At 42.4% G+C, this 21,966-nt stretch overlaps 1 protein-coding gene across 5 annotated transcripts in view; it reads left to right on the top strand.

The window, feature by feature from the left end:
- Nucleotides 1–21,966, top strand: part of ATP2C1 (ATPase secretory pathway Ca2+ transporting 1) — a 77,322-nt gene that overhangs the window by 26,783 nt on the left and 28,573 nt on the right. For 2 of the 5 annotated variants that reach the window (XM_081164421.1, XM_081164423.1), the window contains 3 exons: nucleotides 10,655–10,765; nucleotides 17,744–17,860; nucleotides 19,755–19,844. In XM_081164421.1, coding sequence (XP_081020547.1) covers nucleotides 10,655–10,765; nucleotides 17,744–17,860; nucleotides 19,755–19,844 — 318 coding nt within the window. Of the gene's footprint in view, nucleotides 1–738; nucleotides 928–1,818; nucleotides 2,013–10,654; nucleotides 10,766–17,743; nucleotides 17,861–19,754; nucleotides 19,845–21,966 lie in introns of those variants that run through there. The other 3 variants (XM_081164422.1, XM_081164424.1, XM_081164420.1) reach the window with 3 other exon arrangements.

Raw genomic sequence — 21,966 nt, 5'->3', positions numbered from 1 at the left:
TGTGAAGATCTAAGGATGTTAATGTTTAAGTTAAATTTTATAAGAACTGTGATTTGGAAAACCGTTAAAAGGACATGCAATGAAATTCAACCAAGGGGAAGCGAGGAAGTCACTTAACAATGTTAGTAAGTGTAATTTTCAATAAGGCTATGATTTATGTTTGTTTGTCTTATGTGTTTGTTTGTTTATAATGTTGTGAAAACCAATAAAAAAAATTGGGGGGAAAAATGAACAGGGCTGCCTTCAGATGTCTTCTAAAAGTTTGGTAGCTGTTGTTCTGACATCTGGTGGGAGGGCGTTCCACAGGGCGGGCGCCACTACCGAGAAGGCCCTCTGCCTGCTTCCCTGTAACTTATTCTAGACAAGGATTCTTTGCAAGAAGAGAGCTTTTTGTGCAAGCCACCTGCCGTGAGTGCAAGGCGACCGTGGTGGTGGGATGGGTGGCCACCGCGGTTTTCGCGGCATCTCTGGCGGCCCAATCCCACGCGCGCCCCCTTGCTCGGGACCGAGCGGGGCTCCCTCCCTGCCTCCCCGCGCGGCTGCAGCCTTTGTTGCGTTGCTGGAGAGCGGGCCGCCGCCCTGGACGCCAAACCGGGGCGGGCCTCCCTCTGCGAGTGGCGGCGGGCGGAGTTCCGAAACCGAGATTGAGCAGCCGCCGCCGCGAGGCCCGGGCTGCGCATGCGCGGTCCCTCGCGCTCTCCGGGCGGGAGGGGAGTCTCTCCCTCCCTCCTTCCGCTCCGTGCCCGCCGCTGGCAGCGGAAGTGAATGAGGGCGCTGAGGTGGAGCGCGCGGCGGGACGACGGAGAGAGCGGATGCGCCTGGGCCGCCTTGGCCGCTCCGAGGGAGTCGAGCCACGGACCGAGCGCTGCGGAGGGAGCGGGGAGGAGGCGCCCTCGAGCGGCTCGCACTGAGGGGGCTTCTCGCTCGGTAAGGGGGCGCGCCGGGCGAGGCGAGGCACTAATAATAATAATAATAATAATAATAGAAAATATTACCTCAGCTCTGAGGCACGGTGGTTATGGGGCACGCGAGAAATGGCCGCGGGCACGCGAGTGTGGGGCGACCCTTGGAAGGCGGGGGGAAGGGAGCTGGGCGCATACCGTGTTGCGCCCCCCCTCACGGGGTGTGTGTGTGTGTACATTAGACACGTGTGTATGCGTGTATATATATGTGTGTGAGAGGTGTATGTATGTGCGCGCGCGCACATATGTGTGCGTGTATATATATGTGTGCGAGGTGTATGTATGTGCACACATACGCACACACGTATGTGTGTATATATATATTGTGCCCGCCCGCCTTGTCCTCGAGGGGTTCCTGCGGTGCACTGCCACCTCCTTTCCTGTTCAACTCCTCTCTCGTCTTCCTCCTCTTCTTCTCTCTCCCCCCCCCCATTTATTTCTCTCCTCTTCCCCCCCCCCAAGGTGTGCGTGATCCGGGGTGCTCCATAGCAACAGGCGCCGGGGACGCCGAGGAGGGGAGGGGGGTTGTTGGAAAAAAGAGCTGACAGGTGTCAAGTGCGGGGGGAAGGGGGCGGTGACGGGTCTCTCTCTCCCCCCACCCCGGCTTTTAATTTTATTTTTTTCCAGGCAAAGATCCCCTGCCACTGGTGCCCCTTGCCCAAAATCTCGCCCTTTCCTGTTTTGTTGGGGTTGCAAATGTTTTCCCACTGGAGAGGGGGCTGGGGGGGGGCAGCCTTCCTCCGGCTGCATCTGGCTGGCACGCAATGAGAGAAAGGGAAAGTGGTGTGGCTTTCCATCTGTTTGGTGCTGCTGTATCTTCTATTTCTTTCTCTTTCCTTTTTTCCCCCCTCGCTAGTGCGACATCATTTCCTCCCTTCATCGATGTTGCTGTGTTTGCGGGCAGGGGAAACAAAGCAGCTGCCTGGAATATAGGGATCTCTCTCCGCCCTTTACCTCTCAGTCCTCTAACCCCAGGGTTGCTGCTGCTGTTGCTGCCACTAAGGTCTTTGTAACCATCAACCCAAGAGAGGTTTCGATGGAAACATGAAGGTAAATATATTGACAAAGTAACAATTGTGTTTCCGGCTTGTGTGGGAGATCGCAACTGTTTCTTGTTTCCTGTTTTATTGGGTTTTTTTTTTTTTTGCATTTTATTGATTAGCTGACAAGGGTGACTCTTGAGGTATAGGTTTGTTTCAGAGGTTCTCTGCAAGGTGCTGGATGAACTTGTTCCAGACTATGGGACCTTGGTTGTGCAGCAGCTTCACCTTAAAACATTTTCGTAAATTGTTGTGCTTTGCCTAAACCCAAATGTTGCAGCTCTAACGGCAGTGTTTTATATACCCCAGTAAATGATAAACTCTTGTGTACAATCCCAGATCAGTCCAGTTTACTGTTAATTGGTATTGCTTGCTTCTCCTAGTAATGAAGAGATTAAAGTTCAATTTTTTTCTTTTCCAAGCTGATATTGAACATCTGAGGGCATATTGATTAAGATATGGCTGTGATTGAACTTGTTGAAAAAATGCTCAGAGGAATTTTTAAAATATAGAAATCTAGTTGATGCTTTTTAAACAACACTGATACCTATAGTAATTGTGAGCTCTTAGCTCAAGCCCTTAAATTCTATTATCTCAAACCACTTTGGAGTGGTTAAAAAAATCAAGCAACCAATATATATACATGTTATGAAATCAAGTATCTGAACTTAGCAGCTATCCTTTTTCTGGATCTTCTGAAGGAAAACAGTTAATAGAAATCTGAACCTGCATAATCAAGATGACCGATGTTAATTGGAAATAGTCATATGGGAATTATACTCTAAATTGGCAAGTGCTTTCTTCACACTGATCTTCTAGCGGATTTTGTGTTAATTGGTTCTATTATCACTAGGGCTTCAGAAATGCTAAGTGGGCTGCATGGATCAGTTTTCACCCTTCTAAGGATTGCAGAAAACACCCAAATGCTTCATTGTTCCTTTTTAAAATTGTAATAGGTATCTGTATTTTACTCTTTGTAAAGCGCCAAACTGCAACTGGGGAAGGGGTGAATTTGGGTTGTGAAAGTGGTTTGAGGATAAGGGTAAAACTCCTCTTCCCCAGGCACCATTGCTCCAAACAAATTGACAGTCTCTGCAGCAGCATTTCATTTAAAAATAACATTTGGAGACCTAATAATTGATACCATGTAGTTTGTTCCCAAGTTTGCAATCCTGTACTGTACACACTTTTTAGCAGTAAGAGCCTCACTGAATCCAGTAGGACTTTTTTTCTATGCAAGCATATGATTGTACTGCACTTCTCCAGAAATACTTTTCTTCTACCCGTGTCATAATCATTTGATTTAAAATTACTTGGGTGATGTTAAATTATGCTGATAAGCATGGCTATTTGCACATCTTTCATTCAGCGTACTGATGCTATTGTTTCCTGCCAAGCTCATTTGTGTGAACAGAACTTGAAGTCCTGTAGCACTGATTTGGGTTGATTGTTGTTCCTGAAATAATCTTGGTATAAAACTGTTTCACAACAAATGCCATTTTGAGATTAAATCAAGGGCCCTTTTCACTCCATATTTGAAATGGGCTTCTAGATAACATGGAAAGCTGTCTTAACTGCAGAAGTCAGCACACAATAAGTGTTTTGTCCAAATACTATGGAGTTGTGCCGTGTGTTTGAAGAGCCACATAATACGTCTTCACATTAGTTAACAGAGTCCAAGGCTGCTATTGATCGGTTGGCAACCATTTGTCCATTGGGCATGTTCTTACATAACTGCTGCACTGAAGATAATCAGTGAAAGATACTAGGTGCAAAATACTTGTACGCCTGTAGCTGGTACTTCTTACTAGAAGTTTAAACTTCACACAGGTGAACTTGAACAGGTGTACTTGGTTGGGTTTCTTTCTTTCTTTTCTCCAGTGAGAAATATGTCACTGCCAATAGTAGATGGAAATATGAAGCTTTGCAATTAAATCTCCAGCTTTGTCACTAGCCGACAAATATTTTTTTGCAGCCTTCCCGCTTATCCTCACACCAATCTCTTGCAAGAAAAGAACCAATAGATGTAAAGGGAATGCTTATCCTCAGTCATGAACAGAAAGTGTAGCGCAAATGAGTAACTTAGAATCATAGTAGCATAGAATTGTAGAGCTGGAAGGGTCATCTAGTACAACCCCCTTGCAATGCAGTAATCTCAACTGAAGCAGCCATGATAGGTGGATGACCATCCAACCCCTGCTTAACAACCTTCAGTGCAGGAGAGTCCCTAGCGCTATCAAAAATGTATATCTATTTTTTCCAGGTTCTTAATATCGTTTAAATTTTAATGTAGTTTTGTAGCAAGGAACAGTAGGTGAGAACAGAATTGTGCACGTGTGATGATATTTTATAAGTGCTAAAGTCCTTAGAAAGAGCAGTTGCAACTGTAGCTTTCTTGCTTTAAACTGACAAATTAAACTGTCCTGCACACAATCCTAACCATATTTACTTGGAAGTAAACTCTTCTGAATTCAACAGGACTTACTCCTAGGTAAATAGGATAAGGATTGCTTACCCAGTTATCAAGTGTTGCAGGCTGCTTCAAATGCTCGATTCATAACTTACAATACAGTGGTACCTCGGGTTACATACGCTTCAGGTTACATACGCTTCAGGTTACAGACTCAGAAATAACCCAGAAATAGTACCTTGGGTTAAGAACTTTGCTTCAGGATGAGAACAGAAATGGTGCTCCGGCGGCACGGCAGCAGCAGGAGGCCCCATTAGCTAAAGTGGTGCTTCAGGTGAAGAACAGTTTCAGGTTAAGTACGGACCTCCGGAACGAATTAAGTACTTAACCTGAGGTACCACTGTATAAAGCTATATGGCATTACTTCATAATAGCGGAAATGTTACTGTTTCCTATACCTACCCTCCTGAAAGACTGGGTCAAACTGAGGCGGTTGTCATGCATACTCTCTGTATTAAAAACAACAGCTCGTTTTTGAATACTGTACAGCTGTCTTAGGTTAGAAAAACAAATCTATATATTTTTGGTCAACATAAGTTTGTTTACAGATATTCAGTACTTTCAGTAGTAGAGCCTGTGAGAGTACCAAGACTGATGTGTTATATGCAGTTCAGTTTCTTAGTATTATTTTGCTTTGAAGTTTCTATCTTGTTAAAATATAAATGGTTCAGAATGGGGCTGTTTTAACCCACCAGTGCAGCTCCATATATGGACTTTGACTTGAGCTTGTGTAGCTAATGCAAATGAGCCATGCATATCGCAATATTGATTTGGGCTCAGCTAAAATAGCTGTGTGTATCTCTTGTTATGGATGGAAATGTTCATCCCATCCAGAGCCATTTGATAGACATAATTGGAAAATTATAGCTGAGTTGAGCCAATGATTTCTTACATAAAATAACAGTTCAGTTTTATACATGGTATTGTGATTTCTCAGATAACTAATATTATTAGATTCATTTGAAGTCGTCCTTGACTTCAAATGACTTGCAAAAAACCCAGCTTCACAAGGAAGAAGTAACTCAAGAAGACAATATATTGAACCAGAAGTGGATTATTTCCAAGGTGATTCAGATTAACATTTCGGAGTGGATCTGCAACTGTTGTACTTGTGTGAAATGGACTGTGACAGATTAGTACAGGCTGACCTTCTCTATCCTGTGAGTGTAGTAATTTCAGTTGTAGACAAATCAGTCATCTTTTAAACTTACCTGTTGATTGCAGAAACTTTTGAATTTTTGCCACTGATACTGAATTTGTTCTGCTGATCCACTTTTAATCAGATATTTATTACTATTCTTTAAAAAAATGTTAGGATCTGACAGTTCTGTCAGCTAAATAACATTGAAAAATAGGGCCTTGCCCAGGGCCACCTAAAAAGCTTTTATTTGTCAAAGGTTGGATGACTATGAATTGAGGTTTTTTTAAAAAAATCATTTTAAAAAGTATTTGTTTGTTTGTTTTGTGTACAGCCCTATACCCACAGGTCTCGGGGCAGTCCACAAGATAAAATCACAATATAAAAACATAAAATACATAATAAAAACAAAAAAAGAACAACCCAATAATCTCCCCCTTCCCAAATGGCGGATGCATACATTGTTTAGCATTGACCCACTATTTGGAAGGATACATTATTATTCTTGCAAAGATTTATGGCCACTACTTTTCAGCATGCAGTAATCCCTCATTTTATGAGGAGGTTTGGTTACAAGGGTTTCGTATATACATGAAGATCGCATATACAGTGGTTGTTGTTGTTGTTTAGTCGTTTAGTCGTGTCCGACTCTTTGTGACCCCATGGACCAGAGCACGCCAGGCATTTCTGTCTTCCACTGCCTCCTGCAGTTTGGTCAAACTCGGGTTAAGTACTTAATTCGTTCCGGAGGTCCGTTCTTAACCTGAAACTGTTCTTAACCTGAAGCACCACTTTAGCTGATGGGGCCTCCTGCTGCCGCCGCGCCGCCAGAGCACGATTTCTGTTCTCAACCTGAAGCAAAGTTCTTAACCTGAAGCACTATTTCTGGGTTAGCGGAGTCTGTAACCTGAAGTGTATGTAACCTGAAGCGTACGTAACCCGAGGTACCACTGTAGTCAAACCTTTGGAACTGCCTGCAGCTAGCAGGTTTGTGGGGGGAGAGCATTCCCAGCACTTCCAGACCAGACGGGCCAAGTGAGCCTTGCACTCTCCTTGAATGCTTTTGACTGGCTGGAATCTGTTCTTGAACTGTGATGTCTCTTGCTTGTTTTTGATGGAGAGAGGCATTGTTTAGAAACTTCAGATTTTTGCATGGTTTGAATGTGGTCTACTCTTGAAAGGCAAGAGTCTACTTTTGCCTCTGACCCCCCCCCCCTCACTGATACGTGGCCCTAGAAGATACACCTTCCTTGCCTTACACCATTGCAGCACTGAGGGATGAATCTGACTGTTTTCTTCTTTGAATGTGACATGGGAAATGTGGGAAAAGCTCAGTAGATACCGTGTTTAGAGAAGAAAATACAGGACCCAAACTAGGGCCCGTGTGTAACAAATATATTTGTAAGAAGGACGTTCTGAAATAGGTGCAAAAATTCTGCAAGCTAAAAGTTCTTAAGAGTGCCGTGGGCAACAGCCTTTATGGAGGTGAGGCCTTTGCTAGGTTGGGTTTGCTCCTTGTCTTACCCTTCTTCCTCCAGGAGTACAGAATGGCAGTGCTGCCACAACTGGGTAAAAAATATGTTACCTGCCATGCTGGCCTCTCTCACTCTGCCTCTGGGTGTTGCTGCCCTTCATATTGTCATCAGGTCCAGCCCTAGAGTGAAACTAAGATGACTGGAATGGTGTGGGTGGAAGGGACATGACGAAAGCTTTATGCAGTTAGGCAAGGTGTGGAGAAAATGGATAGATATGTTTTTCTACCTTTTCCGTGATGCTAGAAAGCTTCACTCATTGAGATTTGGCAGTAGATTCCAGGAAGTTAAAATAAATGCTTCTTCACACAACTCGTAATTAATTTACAGAAACCACTACATACCACAAAATGCTGCAATGACAGACACTGACTAGGATGGCTTGCTTATTTGTTTATTATCAGTATTTCTATGCTGCAAATAGCAAGGTGCTTTGAGCAACTTAGATTAAAAATAAGCATATATATAGAACTATAAACCAAGGTTGTATCCAAGTCCACACTTGTCTCTCCTCCTACCTGCAGCCCTTCTCCCGTACACTCAGAATCTAATCTGGAGCAGATTTTTTAGAGGTTGATGGGATGGGGTGGAGGTGCTGATAGCGGGAAGGAAGGAAGGTGAATTTTCATTGCATGAGGTTCTGCCTCATGAAAAAACAAGAAATAAAATATATTATAAACTTGAGCAGCAGAGAAAAAAATCAACACAGCAATTTCCATAGCAGTAGCAATGTCAGCTTCTTGCAGCAAAAACATTTTTGTGGCCTGTGAAGACTGACAAATTAGTTATGTGTGTTTGTGGGCTACAGTTTGCTTCAACAAATGCATGAAATGTTGCAGGTACATATATGTACATGGTGGCAGAGTGCAGGGGGTGGCAAGACTGCAGACACTGAGGTCAGAAAGAAATGAAATTCTGAAAAAGTTAAGAGAGTGATAACTATTTACAAACCACGTTGTGTTGCTGTCCTGACGTTGATAAGCCGATTATACACAAGTGATAGCACTGAATCTCTTGGTGAATTCTAATTCAGCAGTTTCACATTGTGGTTCCTCTTTCAAGTTCTTCTGTTCCATTATGGCCATTTTAAGGTCAGTTACAGGGTGCCCTGTGAGGTTGAAATGTTCCCTGCCTGTTGTTTTCAATTTAGAAAGGCTCTTAAACACTATTTTAAAAACCTCCAAACAGATATTAAATTCAGAAATCCCCCCTAAACACTCATAATTTTTAAAAAGAAAGGTTTAAAATGGGATCAAATAAGATTGAATCGTACTGAATTATCAAGGCTGAGAGCTGCAGGATGTTTCTGATTATCATTTGCTAGAAGGCAATCACAGGGAAGGGCTCTTAACTTCATGTCTTCCTCGTGAGCTTCTAGGAAACGTCTGGCTGGCGTCTGTTGATTCTGGTATAGATGGACTTTTGGATTAATCCAGCAGGGTTCTAACATTCTTAACAAATCATGTATTTTAAAGAAGTGCATAAAAAGGAGATTTCACTGGTACTAAATCCCTATCACAAACCTGTAGTAATGGAAATGGCCTCTGTGAAACAGAGATATAGTAGCCTTCACAATAGGTGAAATGTGGGAAGTAAAATGAAGTGTAAGAGCTGTTAGTGTGAGAGTTGTTAGACCGCAGGGATTGAGAGAATGAGGAATGTATTGGGAAGCGTCCCTGGTTTGAATCTAGCTTCCCCCCACAAACTCACAAGATGGCCTTTGACTAACTGCTGTCTTTCCAGCTCACTGCTGTCTGCAAAATACTGACCTATGTCATAGGCAGTGCTGTAATAAGATGATGCATGTTAAACACTATGAATATTGGAAAGTGCTATATACATGCTTATCAGTACTAGCAGAAATTTGGGCACATCTTTAAATATACTTAAGTTGCGTATTACACATTGGACCTGAGAGAACCTTGCATATCTGAGATCTGTAACTCACCCAATAGTCTTTTTCGTTTTTCAGCGACACACTTGCACATAACTGTCAAACTTGCTTTTCAAGCCTGGAGGGCATTTTAAGAGCTTTATAGTTTGTATGTAGATGAGTTAGGAAGCATTCCTCGCCCCTGATGTGTATGTGCGGTTTCCTGCACAGAGTTTGTGTCATCAGGCAGCGCATCTGAAGAGCGATTTTTCAGTAGGGAATTCTGTTACAAGAGGGATTAGTGTTCCAATTCTACCACTGTTGGCACCAGCCACAGCCTAGACAACCTTTTATGTGGCATCAGGAGCAGGTGGTGAAAGTAATGTGCCCTCTGAGCTCACCTCAATGCACTTCTAGGGTTGTGGCCACTACACCTTTTGTTCATACTTAATTTATGGTTGGTCTTCTGGTCAGTGTCTTCATGGGTCTCTTTGGGGAAATGTCTGTGCTGTGTAACAAAAGCATCCCTATGGTATATTTCTTCATAGGAATGGAAAATTGGTTAACGTCCTAATGAGGCAGTTGATCCAGAAAGTGGAAAACCTCATTTCCTCCAGTTACTGTAGACCTGACTATAGGGGCCAAAATTAGCTTAAAATATAACTGTATTGTTTTTACTGAAACATGCTTGTTGGTTTTTATTTTTAAAAAGACTCACAGAGCTCTCTAAACATAAGAGGCACTTTTTCTCAACTGCCATTATTATTTACCCACTTCTCACGCTTGCACCAGGCAAACATTTTAATGCAGTTCGTGCTTATGCAGCACATCCTTCATTAGTATGAGCTGCTGTTGTTTACAGGTTTGTGAGCCTTCAATATGCTCTGCTTTCCTGAGCTGTCTGTTATTTAGCAAATGTCTGTAGGGTAATTGGGCATGTAAAAAAACCACACTATGGGGTCTGGGTAGCTTTTGTTTTTTAGTCACATTCCCAGTGTGTACTGGTGCATTTCTTAGTACCCACGTTCCTTTCTGCTGTTAAGTGATGCCATTTCTGCATGTAGTGCAAATAGAATACACTTTTGCAGTAAGAATTTGTGCTGTGTCAAATCACCTTGCAACACCCTGAAGTTACTATTGTTTCAATGCTTTGTTTTTATTCATATGGATATTTTATTTCCTATTGTGTTGCTTTATTTCATATGTGAGCCTGTAAGAGAGCTTGGGGTTGTGGGGGTGGAGATGAGAGTGCAATGCACAGGAGTGTCCAGTGAGCTGTCATGAATGCTTCTCCTTGTCTAGTCATTAAGATAATGAGCAAAAGGATTATGTATACATATAATCATTACGATCCTTTAATTAGGACAGTCACTACTTTCTAATGATGTAGGAATGACTACCTAGAATGTAAGTTTAATTTGTTATGCAGCTTGCCCTAAATATTCTCATTTTGAACGTACATTCTGAAAAGTTACACAATAGCTAAGGGTTATTTAATTTTGATAAAGCACTGAAACTGTTGTTACTTAAATGGACATATTCATGCAAGTGGTAGTAGCTTTTATTTTTTTACTTTGTAAGTTATTGGCATGAGAAGGAATGCACAATCTGGTGATATGTATAGCTTCTTGTTTTTTAGGTTGCACGTTTTCAACAACTGCCTAATGATGAAACTGAAATAATGATTCCTGTTCTGACATCCAAAAAAGCAAGTGAATTACCAGTCAATGAGGTTGCAAGCATTCTTCAGGTAAGTAAATACTATTAATGTTTAAATAAGAATATAATTTTTTTTAAATTCAGTATTTAAGTTGAAATGTCTATCCAGTTGAATAGTGAAGAGATATTACTAATATACTGAACGATGCCCCAAATTAGTCATACTCAGAGTAGACCTGTTTGCCTACACTGAATACGATTTAGTTGGATATTGACTACTGCTTTTTGACTTGCACACAGTGCTTTGACATGCTGGAGTTACGCCGAACAACTGCATGTTAGTTTTATTGATTAACAGTGATCTACATTGCTTTTAAATTAAGCATCTGATTAGATGAAAATGCTATAAGCATGCTCAGTAGGTGGTTCTATGGAAAATGTTTTAGGACGACTTTTTCTAAGTAGACTTGCTCAACATTAGTTTTAAGTGGACTAAATAGCAAAATATTTCGTTAATTATTTTTCTTGCTGATCTAAAAACTAGGATTAAGTTTCTGAAGTATTACTAAACAGGTTTTGGCCTATAAAGACTTAAATGGCCCAGGACCGCAATTCCTCAAGGACTGCCTCTCCCCATATGAACCAACCAGGACCTTGCAATCATCATCTGAGGCTCTTCTTCATGTGCCTCCTACACAAGAAGTCTGGAGGCTGGCAACACGAGGGTGGCCTTTTCTGCAGTGGCTCCCCATTTGTTGAATGCTCTTGGCAAGGAGACTTGCTGTCACCTGCATTACATATATTTAGGCACCAGGGGGAAACATTTCTCTCCAACCAGGCCATTGGCTGTTTAACATTCTTTGGCATTTTTTAAACCTTTTTCTGGGAGTGGGGTTATTGGTTTGTTCGTGTTCTATTATGCATTTTGTGTTCTCATTTTGTATTTTTGTGTTGTGAGCCAATCAAATTTTGAATTAACGTAATCTAGAACTTTGAAAGAAGGTTATTATTGTCTTTTGCCAAGGCGCATATTTAAATGTATGGCTTTCAAAACTTTCTAACATAATATTGCTGCTTGGAAGCATGAATGATTTAAATAAGGGTACTGTATTCAAATGACCAGATAGTATTTTCTGTACGTCACAGCTGTCAGTCTGCTGTCTTGGCAAATTATATCAATGTATCTGTGGTAGAATTTTAAAATCAGACAGATTCTCAGGACGTGTCCACTTATATTTCGGTATTCTCAAATGTGCATCATATATTGGAGCAGCTAGAGGAAATGCTGATCTGTTACTCAATATTGAAGGAAAGCCATTTATCTGTTTCAAAATCCCTCTTTGCAACCTCCAGAATATCCTTTTAATGTAATGTTTTTAAAAATGTAAGGAGACTAACATGGATATTAGAACTGTAGACAGCAGAACAGTAAAAGAAAAGGAAAAAACCCCAGTAAAATGCAGCTGTAAAGTAAAACCAGATTTAAGCAAGATTTTAGAAATCCTGGGAGCTGGGGGTGGAGGGTGTTGATTTAAAGCAGAGTCCCGTGCCCAGCGGAAGGATGAGGAGTACGTGCTACATACTCTATATTGCTTTTATTTACAGTTCAAAGCTGGTATATTACAGAAAAACATCTTGCCTCTGCCGGAGCAGAAAATGCATCCTCTCTCCTCAACAGCTCGGAGAGAATCACACAGTGAAAAACAGGAAACCAGTGTACGTCACATCCAGCCTCCCTTTCCCGTGAGAAACTCCAACAGTACAGACTGTGGAATGTAAACACCTGTCTCGTGACAAGCCCTTTCGCTGCACAGTGAAGGAAAGCAGAAACCAACATCCTCCCCCTTTCTGTGAACATCACTGGGCAGCGTGTTCGTACAATATCAGTACAAACCCAACTTCTGCACATAGGTACAGTGTTGATCCCTTGATACAATTTTGGACAATACATCAGCAGGAATTTCATTACCTGGCATATAGGACACCATTACGAGTCCTTTCTGAATACATTCCCTAGCATGCTGCAACTTTAATTGCAAGTGCTTCGTGCTTTGCTTACAACCTTCAGACTTCAGCAAAGCCAAACATGCTTTGTTGTCCTGGTAAACCTGGATTGGACATTTGACAGGAATTTTCATATCTTTGCACAATTGTACTAACCATTCACAATCCTTAAGTGAATAAGACAGTGCATTCAGTTCAGCTTCACAAGAACTTAAGCTAACTGTTGTTTGCTTCTTGCATGACCAATCAAACAGACCCTGATTGTACATGTAGCAAACTCCAGACGTACTTTTCCTGTCTGTAGTGTCACTTCCAAAACTTGCATCTGCAAATATCTCAAGACCACCAGACTTCTGATTGTTAAGTCTGTCTGTAATGCATAGTACCTTTCAAATACCGCGCTATGCGTTTCAGAGCTTTCCAATCCTTGACACTAGGATTGTTGACTTGTCTGCTTAGCAAATTACAGCTAACAGCAATGTCTGGTCTTGAACATCTGGCAATGAAGTTTAGCTTGCCTAGCACACTTCTGTACAGTGTAGTGTCAGAAAATGCTTCTTCAGTGTCATCTACCTGATAACCTGTTGTCATCGGTGTGTCTACAGGGTTAGCATCCATCAGGTTTAGTTTGCTTAACACATCAGCAATTTTCCGTGACTGGTGTACTAGAATGTTACCATCTTGATCTTTCTCTATTTCCAGAGATAGGTAGTTGTTTACCTCACCAAGATCTTTCATGTCAAAGTGCTTTTTCAGTTGAGCTAGGGCGTTATTGTACATTGCGACATCTTTCCAAAAGAATAATAAATCATCAACATAAAACAAACAGTACAGTTTCTTTTGCCCCTCCTCTTTGACAAATACACATGGATCAGCTTTCCCTTGCTGAAAACCTAGAGAAAACAATACTTCAGTGAGTTTTGTGTGCCAACACCGTGCACTTTGTTTGAGACCATAAAGGGACTTCTTCAGAGCACAAACAAATCCCTGTTTTACCTGTACGCCATCAGGTGGAAGCATATAAAGTGATTCATCCAGAGATCCGTACAGAAAAGCTGTATTCACATCGTGGTGACTAATGTGTAGATTTTCCTCTGCAGCTAGCTTGAGCATAAGCCTAATGCTCTCATATCTCACTGTGGGTGAGTAGGTCTCGTGATAGTCTTCACCTGGTACCTATGCAAAACCTCTGGCTACCAATCTGGCTTTGTGTCTGACTATCTTGCCATTTTGATCTGTCTTCGCTTTGAAGACCCATTTGCTTCCAAGCAGTTTCATTCCTGGAACTATTGGAACTAGTTCCCATGTTTTGTTCCTTTCTAAGGAATCAAGCTCAGCCTTCATGGCATTTAACCATGGCTCAGCTTCCTTTGAATCCAAACCCTGGATTTCTTGGAAACTTGAAGGTTCAAATACCTTCTTGGAGCTTTTAACAGCTGTTACTGCTATCGTAGCAAACTCATCAGCAAATCTCTTTGGAGGTTTGCCTTTTGTGGCTCTTTGTGACCTACGAATTAGCCTTAAGTCTTCAACACTCTCCTCTTCCTTCTTAGGAGAAAAGCGACCTATTGTGAACAATGGTTCCTCCAATTCTTGATCAGAGCTTTCAGAGGGTCGCATAGAGGCTTTCGCACTCTTGAAATCCTCTGAATCACCCGATTCAGTTTCAGATTCAGACTCAGAACCTTCATCAGTGGGTTGTTGTGGTTGCTTTTGACTATCCTCAGTCTCATCATTGTCATCAGGATAACATTGGAAAATTCCCACATTCTCCCCCCACTTTGCATTGTACTCAACACTTCTCGTGAGCTTAATTGTCTTAGAGTCAGTCATCATTATTCTGTAAGATCCTTTCTGATAACCTAGAAAGATACCATGCAATCCACGCTTGTCTAACTTGGAGTTTTGTGGTGAGTGAACCCACATGTCCGAACCAAAAATCTTCATGTGTTTGATGTATGGCTTCTTGCCAAACATCTTCTCATAGGGGGTACAACCAATCGCTGAAGATAACCTGCGATTGTAACTGTAAACAAAACACGAGAGAGATTCGGCCCAATAACTCTCTGGAAGATTGGCATCATGCAGCAAGGTTTTTAACCCTTGAAGCAATGTCTGATTTGCCCGTTCCGCAAGTCCATTCTGCCATGGCGAGCGAGGACTAGACAAATCGTGTTGAATTCCTTTCTCAGTCAGAAAAGCTTCAAACTGCTGAGAAGTGAATTCTCCCCCGCGATCACTGAAAAGAGTCTTTATCTTCTTACCATGCACATTTTCCAACCAAGCACAGAATTCCTTGAACCTAGGAAAAGCCTCTGATTTTTGCTTGAGATTGTACACAAAAATATATCTAGAAAATGCATCAATGAGAACCATGAAGTACCTATTTCCACCCAAAGAGGGCGCTAGTGGACCAACCAAATCAGCATGAACAACCTGGTATGGTTCTGTAGCTTGCCTACTAGACACCTTACCTTTCGCAGCCATTTTCACCTTGTTTGCTGCGCATGCTTTGCACTTCATGTGGTACCTGCAGGGTTTAATAGTCATACCTTCAACCAAGGCAGGCATTTTAGATACTGCCTCAAAATGCAAATGACCAAATTTTCTATGAAAATCGTGAATACATTCTGCATGCAAACTTTTGTTAGAACCTGCAATGCAACAAGTGTCATCCTTTTCAACATCATCATAATACAAAACAAACAAACGATCAACATATTCAGCATGCAATTCATAATCATTTTTCTTTGTGATGATGCACTTCTTGTTCTTGAAGGACACGTCAATGTTCCGCTCATTCAGCTGTCCAACGCTGAGCAGATTATGTTTGGCGTCTGGCACGTAAAGTACATTCTGTATCGATAAGTCCAAACTGTGAAGAACAACAGTTCCGTAGCCTTTACTGGGAATAGTGTGGTCATCCGCCTGGTGAATCGCACCTTCCTGCGGTGTAAAAGACACAAACAGTCTCTTATCATTGCACATGTGGTGAGTTGCCGCTGAATCAACAACGAAGAAAGATCTAGACGTCTTCTGGACCTCTGCAACCTTTGGAGTGAAGCGTGAAACCATAGCCTTGTGCTGCGTTGTCCTAGACACCGGACCTTTGCCTTTGCCTCGGCCTTTTCCACGCGATGAGCTTTCGCTGAGCTGCTCTGTCTTGGCCCTGGGATATCTGCATTCCCTCTTCATATGGCCTAGACGTCCACACGAGTAGCATTTCACTGCCTTCAAAGCTTTGGCGCCATCTGGTGGTTCCACTGCACTAAGGGATGACGTCTGTGAAGACTCCCCCTTGCCCATGCAGCTAGCACCCCGGCGATCCGCTTCATTTAAAATCACCGCAGTTACATAGTCCACTGTCAGCTGAGCGGTTGGCTGCACAGCAATCTGGGTTGCAACAGGCTCCCAACCTGAACCCAAAGATTGTAGTATCATGAAAGAATACACAGCCTCTGGAAAGTTGAGTCCTCTCTGTTGCAGCTCATGTCTCAGATTTTGCATCTCCATCAGATGTAAACGCACATCTCCACCTTCAGCAAGAGCCATATTATGCAGCTTGTTAAAGTAAAACATAGTGGATCCAGCTTCTGTCCTTAAGTGAGCCTCTCTCAAAGCGTCCCAAATTTCTCTGGCTGAGGTCTTATCACGCAATAGACAGAGCTCTTCTGGGGATACTATCAATGTAAGCGTTCCCCTAGCTTTCGAATCCTTAGCTTCCCATGCATCTGTAACTGGAACTGGGGGGGGTTTCTGTAATCACCTCAAACAAACCCTCTTTCCGCAGAATTGCCTCTGCATACAGAACCCAGTCTGCATAATTCTTCTTGTTGAGCTTAGGAATCCCACAAGCATCCTGAAGGGCCATCATGACTCTGGCATTAGCCTTCAGTGTCATATATGCTGCTTTAAATCTTGCTGCATCACTGCTGCAGCTGCTTTATTCCAAAAGCGCACTTAAAAGTTACTTTCGATTTCCCCAGCATAGTAACTTGAGCCTGGGAGCCTTTCGCCTATTCCCGGCAAAACGGCTTTAAAAGTTCAAAGTCCAGCCATAAAGCAATTAACTAGAAGCTGGCAGGCTGCCCGGAGCAGTAGCACATACCTCATCAATCACTTTTACGCGCAGAGCAGATTCCGTTCCGATCTGTCCCTCTGCATTCCGATCCTTTGCCGGCACTCCGATTCGACTTCTGGGCCCATAACCACGTGTTGATTTAAAGCAGAGTCCTGTGCCCAGCGGAAGGATGAGGAGTACGTGCTGCATACTCTATATTGCTTTTATTTACAGTTCAAAGCTGGTATATTACAGAAAAACATCTTGCCTCTGCCGGAGCAGAAAATGCATCCTCTCTCCTCAACAGCTCGGAGAGAATCACACAGTGAAAAACAGGAAACCAGTGTACGTCACATCCAGCCTCCCTTTCCCGTGAGAAACTCCAACAGTACAGACTGTGGAATGTAAACACCTGTCTCGTGACAAGCCCTTTCGCTGCACAGTGAAGGAAAGCAGAAACCAACAGAGGGTGGGGAGAGAGAGAGTTCTTCACCTAGAACTGAAAGGACATGAGAACTGCTACTGGATGAGCATATTTGGAGATGGCATTCCAAAGGTGGGACACTACAACTGGGAAGATTATTTCCAGTAGCCTCCTGCCTAACCTCCAGCGTGGACATATCTGGATTAGGGACCTCCAAAGATGACCTTAAAATATGAGCAGGTTTATATGAGGGATGGTGAACTTTCAGGTCTGTATCTGGGTCTAGGAACTTACTAATAGGAGGAAGGTTTCGATTTTTTATCGCTACCTAGGGGGGAAAACCCCTCAACACTTCAGGAATGCAGCAATCATTTGCCCTTGTGATAGAACTCCTGCTTAGTCATTCAAATTCTTTAATATTACAGCTATGAAATTAGAATCGGTAAACAACCTTTTAACCAGGAATGTGAGATAAGAATAACAGACTTGCCTGCTATAATATTTCAGCTTTTGATTGCAATGGAATGAAATCTTGGCTTTGCTTGAGAAATAAAATGATTAAAATGCACATATTCTCATAGGCTGACCTTCAGAATGGCTTGAAAAACTGTGAGGTTTGTCATAGACGGGCCTTCCATGGATGGAATGAGTTTGATATTGGTGAAGATGAACCACTATGGAAAAAATACATTTCTCAGGTGAGCCTTTCTTCTTCCTTTCTGAGGGCTTTAAAAAAAGATTTTTGAGATTTAGATTTTAGATCTATCAGTTCAAAAGATGTTGATAGAGCCTTTAGTCATTGTGGTATTATCCTGCTGGTCCCACTTCAAGAGCGGTAGTGTGATTTCTTACCCTTGAGCAGTAGAAGGAGGAATTAGACACACTTGTAGGTAGGGGAAATGGCTGCTCACCCTCTCCACATCTGTAAGAGGGCAGTCATTGCTATCAAATATAGAGGTGCACACAATCAGTAAAGAGACAACTTCACTAGCTATTTTCAGCTCTTGTGCAAAGTGTCAGCTTGGTAGGGGAGTGTCATAAGCGATTTCTTCAATCTCTGTCTTGTGACGAGTTTCAGCTCCCGAGTGAGGTGCCTCTTTGCAAGCTAGGCAAAGACAAGTGAGGATACCCTGTATGCTTAGGGTAGCAGGGATGCGGTAGGGACTTGCCACTCATTTGATGCCACTAGCATTGTCCTGTAGGTATTCATGCCACTTGTACAACTGCTTTCCAGGCAGGGCTTTCAATAGCAGTAGCCTTGGTAGTTGTGAAAAGGGACTTAATTTCCCCGGAAATAATACATTATGTTTCACTGTTGGAAAAGTATAATATTCCTTGATTTAAGGGGCCTAGGGGAGGAAGAGGAATGAATGTCACTCAGTCAGGGTTGGCCCACCCATGAGGCAAGGCGAGGAGGCTGCCTCAGATGGAGGGATACACAGGGGCAGCAGATCCGGCCTCCCAAGGAATGCATCACTTGCTGCTGCTGTTGCTGTGCAGTGGGTGATGCACAGCAGCAGCTGCACCCCACTCTTTGGAGGGTACATCTACCATCTCCTCAGCAGCCCCGCTTCCAATGCAGCCTCTACAGCGGCCTCTTGGTGAATAGGAAGTCCTGCTGCTCTCCTCTCACCCTTGTTACCAATGTTAACCCACCCCCTTTCCCCCAGTTAGGGGGTGGAGGCTCCAATCTGTAGTTTGCTGAGGGTACCAAAATGTCTTGGGCTAGCCTTGCATTCAGCCTAAGCACAACTACTGGGCTTATACAAGCAAGAAGTCAAAAGGTGTCAAACTGTGATTCATATTTTGAAAAATCTGAAGCTTACGCACACAAACTTTTCTATGAAACCAATTTCCCAGTTTTTAAAGTTTCTTCAGATTATTAATTATTTTTACCCCATTAGTTTGAACTTTAGTCAGAAGAGCTTATTGGGAATGAAATTGGCAGATATGTTCACCATTTGAATATTTTCTGTGACATTTTGGGATTTTTAAAAATATTGAAATACAATTAATGGGCATGTCCTAACTGACAGTTGTTTGTGCCATCTGCTATGGACAATCACACAAGGCACATATGCAGTGCACATCGCATTGAATGCTTTTTTTACTTGCCACTTCCTCCCCACCCACCGACCTTTCAAAAGATTATGAAGGTCTGGATGGGAAGTCTCATGCTGTTCCTGTTCTTGCCATTTTCCTGTTCAATCTTTGTTTAAATGAATGCTTACACTAGGAGGAGGATTGCAACCCTAAATTTATAAATCGAAACTCTGATTTTATTAAATTTGTTGAATGCAGTATTTTTTCTTCAGATAGTGGTTTAACTGTTTTGAGGTGTTAACATTTTTAAAAGCATCTCATTTTTGTAGTAATAAAGGAAGTCTTTTAAAACTTGGGCATCTTTCAACCTATATAAAAGTTTGTACCTGCACCTCTTATGGACCTCCTCTCTTTTAAGACATTAGGGCCTAGTACCCCATGACTGTACCTTGGTACAGAATACACTGAATTTACCAGTTTGCCAAAAGGAGCTTTATTATCAGTTATTTAAACACACTTCTGAAAAAAATGTTTTCTTTTTCTTTGCAGTTTAAAAATCCCCTTATTATGCTTCTCCTGGCTTCTGCAGTCTTCAGTGTTTTAATGCATCAGTTTGATGATGCTGTCAGTATCACTGTGGTAAGTAAAATCCTAAGATTCCCCCCCTCCCTTTGTTATTATATTCTGGATATTTATTCAGTCTTGGGCTTCCAGTCAGTTACCCTGTGAAGAGTAGAAACCAGCCAAGTGTCTTCGATGCTTTGTAGTAATACTTAATAATCTATTTTCCTTGTCAATTCCTTATTTGTTTCATATGAATGGGAGCCTGTGACGCATTTGCCACACCAAGCCCTTTTGCCTTTCCCACACAATGACCCCAAACTCTTGACTATTCCTCACAGTGTACTTCTCTTTTGACAAACACTAGTCTGTGTTGTTGGATTGAAAAATCCACCTGCTCATCCCTCTCCATACTTAGAGACCAGATGGAAATTTGTTCAGTGCTATATATTTGGTTACTTTGAGAAATATGTTTTATCTCCCTGTTGTGTACCAGCTGGCATACATGATGTAGACTCCTTCCTCCTTCTTAAGCTAAAAAAAGAATGTAGTAAAAATGGGTATTGTAGCTGCTAATTGACCAGCTGTTACAATTTAGAGTGGGGTGGATCACCTTGGTTGGGACACCAGTTGGAGGGGTTATATGTCATGGTGCTGTCCTGACTTTGGAATACACTCCTCAACAAGATAAACTGGTGCCAATATTGTAATATTTTCGGTGCTGCGTTAATATCTTCCTATTCACCATTCATTCAAGGTAGCATTTTAATGGGAGCTGTGTTTTTCATGCTGTTTTTCAGTTTTGTGTGTTTAAAGGTAAAGGTAAAGGGACCCCTGACCATTAGGTCCAGTCATGGCCGACTCTGGGGTTGCGGCGCTCATCTCGCTTTATTGGCTGAGGGAGCCGGTATACAGCTTCCTGGTCATGTGGCCAGCATGACTAAGCCGCTTCTGGCGAACGGCAGCGCACGGAAACGCCGAATATATAAATTGAACACACGCACATGCATGTAGTGCTTGATACACTATTTGTGTGTTTAGTCTGCCTTTTATTTTGTTTGTTAGTTTTTGGAATTTACTACCACAAAAGGGACGTGGGTGGCGCTGTGGGTTAAACCACAGAGCCTAGGGCTTTCCAATCAGAAGGTCGGTGGTTCGAATCCCCATGACGGGCTGAGCTCCCGTTGCTTGGTCCCTGCTCCTGCCAACCTAGCAGTTCGAAAGCACGTCAAAGTGCAGTTAGATAAATAGGTACCGCTCTTGCGGGAAGCTAAACGACGTTTCCGTGCGCTGCTCTGGTTTGCCAGAAGCGACTTAGTCATGCTGGCCACATGACCCGGAAGCTGTATGCCTGTTCCCTCAGCCAATAAAGCGAGATGAGCGCCACAACCCCAGAGTCGGCCACCACTGGACATAATGGTCAGGGGTCCCTTTACCTTTACCACAGAATTAGTAGTGATGGGCCATCAGCATGGATGGCTTTAAAAGATTAGGCATATTCATGGAGGATAAGGATGTCTTAACTCCAGTAGCAGTATGTCTCTGAACACCAAGTGCTGGAGATCCTGAGTAGGGAGAATGCTGTTGCTCTCATGTCCTGCGTGTGGACTTCCTATGGCCATCTGGTTGGCCACAGGTACTAGATGTGTCTTTAGTCTGAACCAGTAGATCTCATCTTGTGGTTGGGGTTTTTACCCTCCTTTTGTATTTATAAATTTCGTGAATAGTTCTGGTCATACTTCTGTACATCACCCTGAAATCTCCTTAATAAATATTTTAAATAAATAAATAAGGGGGATTCTTCATGGTGCCCAAGTGGTAACTTTATGTTTTCCCCTCCCAGCAATATTTGCATTGTTTTTAATGGGCTGCATGCCAAGCAACAGGCTAAAATCAATGTGTATGTTATTTATTGTTCTCTAGAAACATAACTGATTGTTCTGTATAAGGCCAAAGCAATTTAAGGCACCTTTTAGTTACATGGTTTCCTATTAAACAGGAAGACCTGTAACGGCAGTTTTAATATAGTTTAAATCAAGGCTAGAATACATGGCTGAAACATAATTTGCCTGGTCAGGATGATGATTCAGCTCACATCCTAGAATTACTGGCACTGGGAGATGCCCATGGAGTATAGCTTCATAAGAATGGATAAATGTTACAAAGCAGAAAGAAATGCAGACTAGAAGGCTTTGAATGT

The sequence above is a fragment of the Podarcis bocagei genome (genome assembly GCF_964188305.1).
Source record: "Podarcis bocagei genome assembly, chromosome: 12".
Taxonomy (NCBI): Eukaryota; Metazoa; Chordata; class Lepidosauria; order Squamata; family Lacertidae; genus Podarcis; species Podarcis bocagei.
Note: the sequence above shows the minus strand (reverse complement) of the source record. Positions and strands in the feature narration are given on the sequence as shown.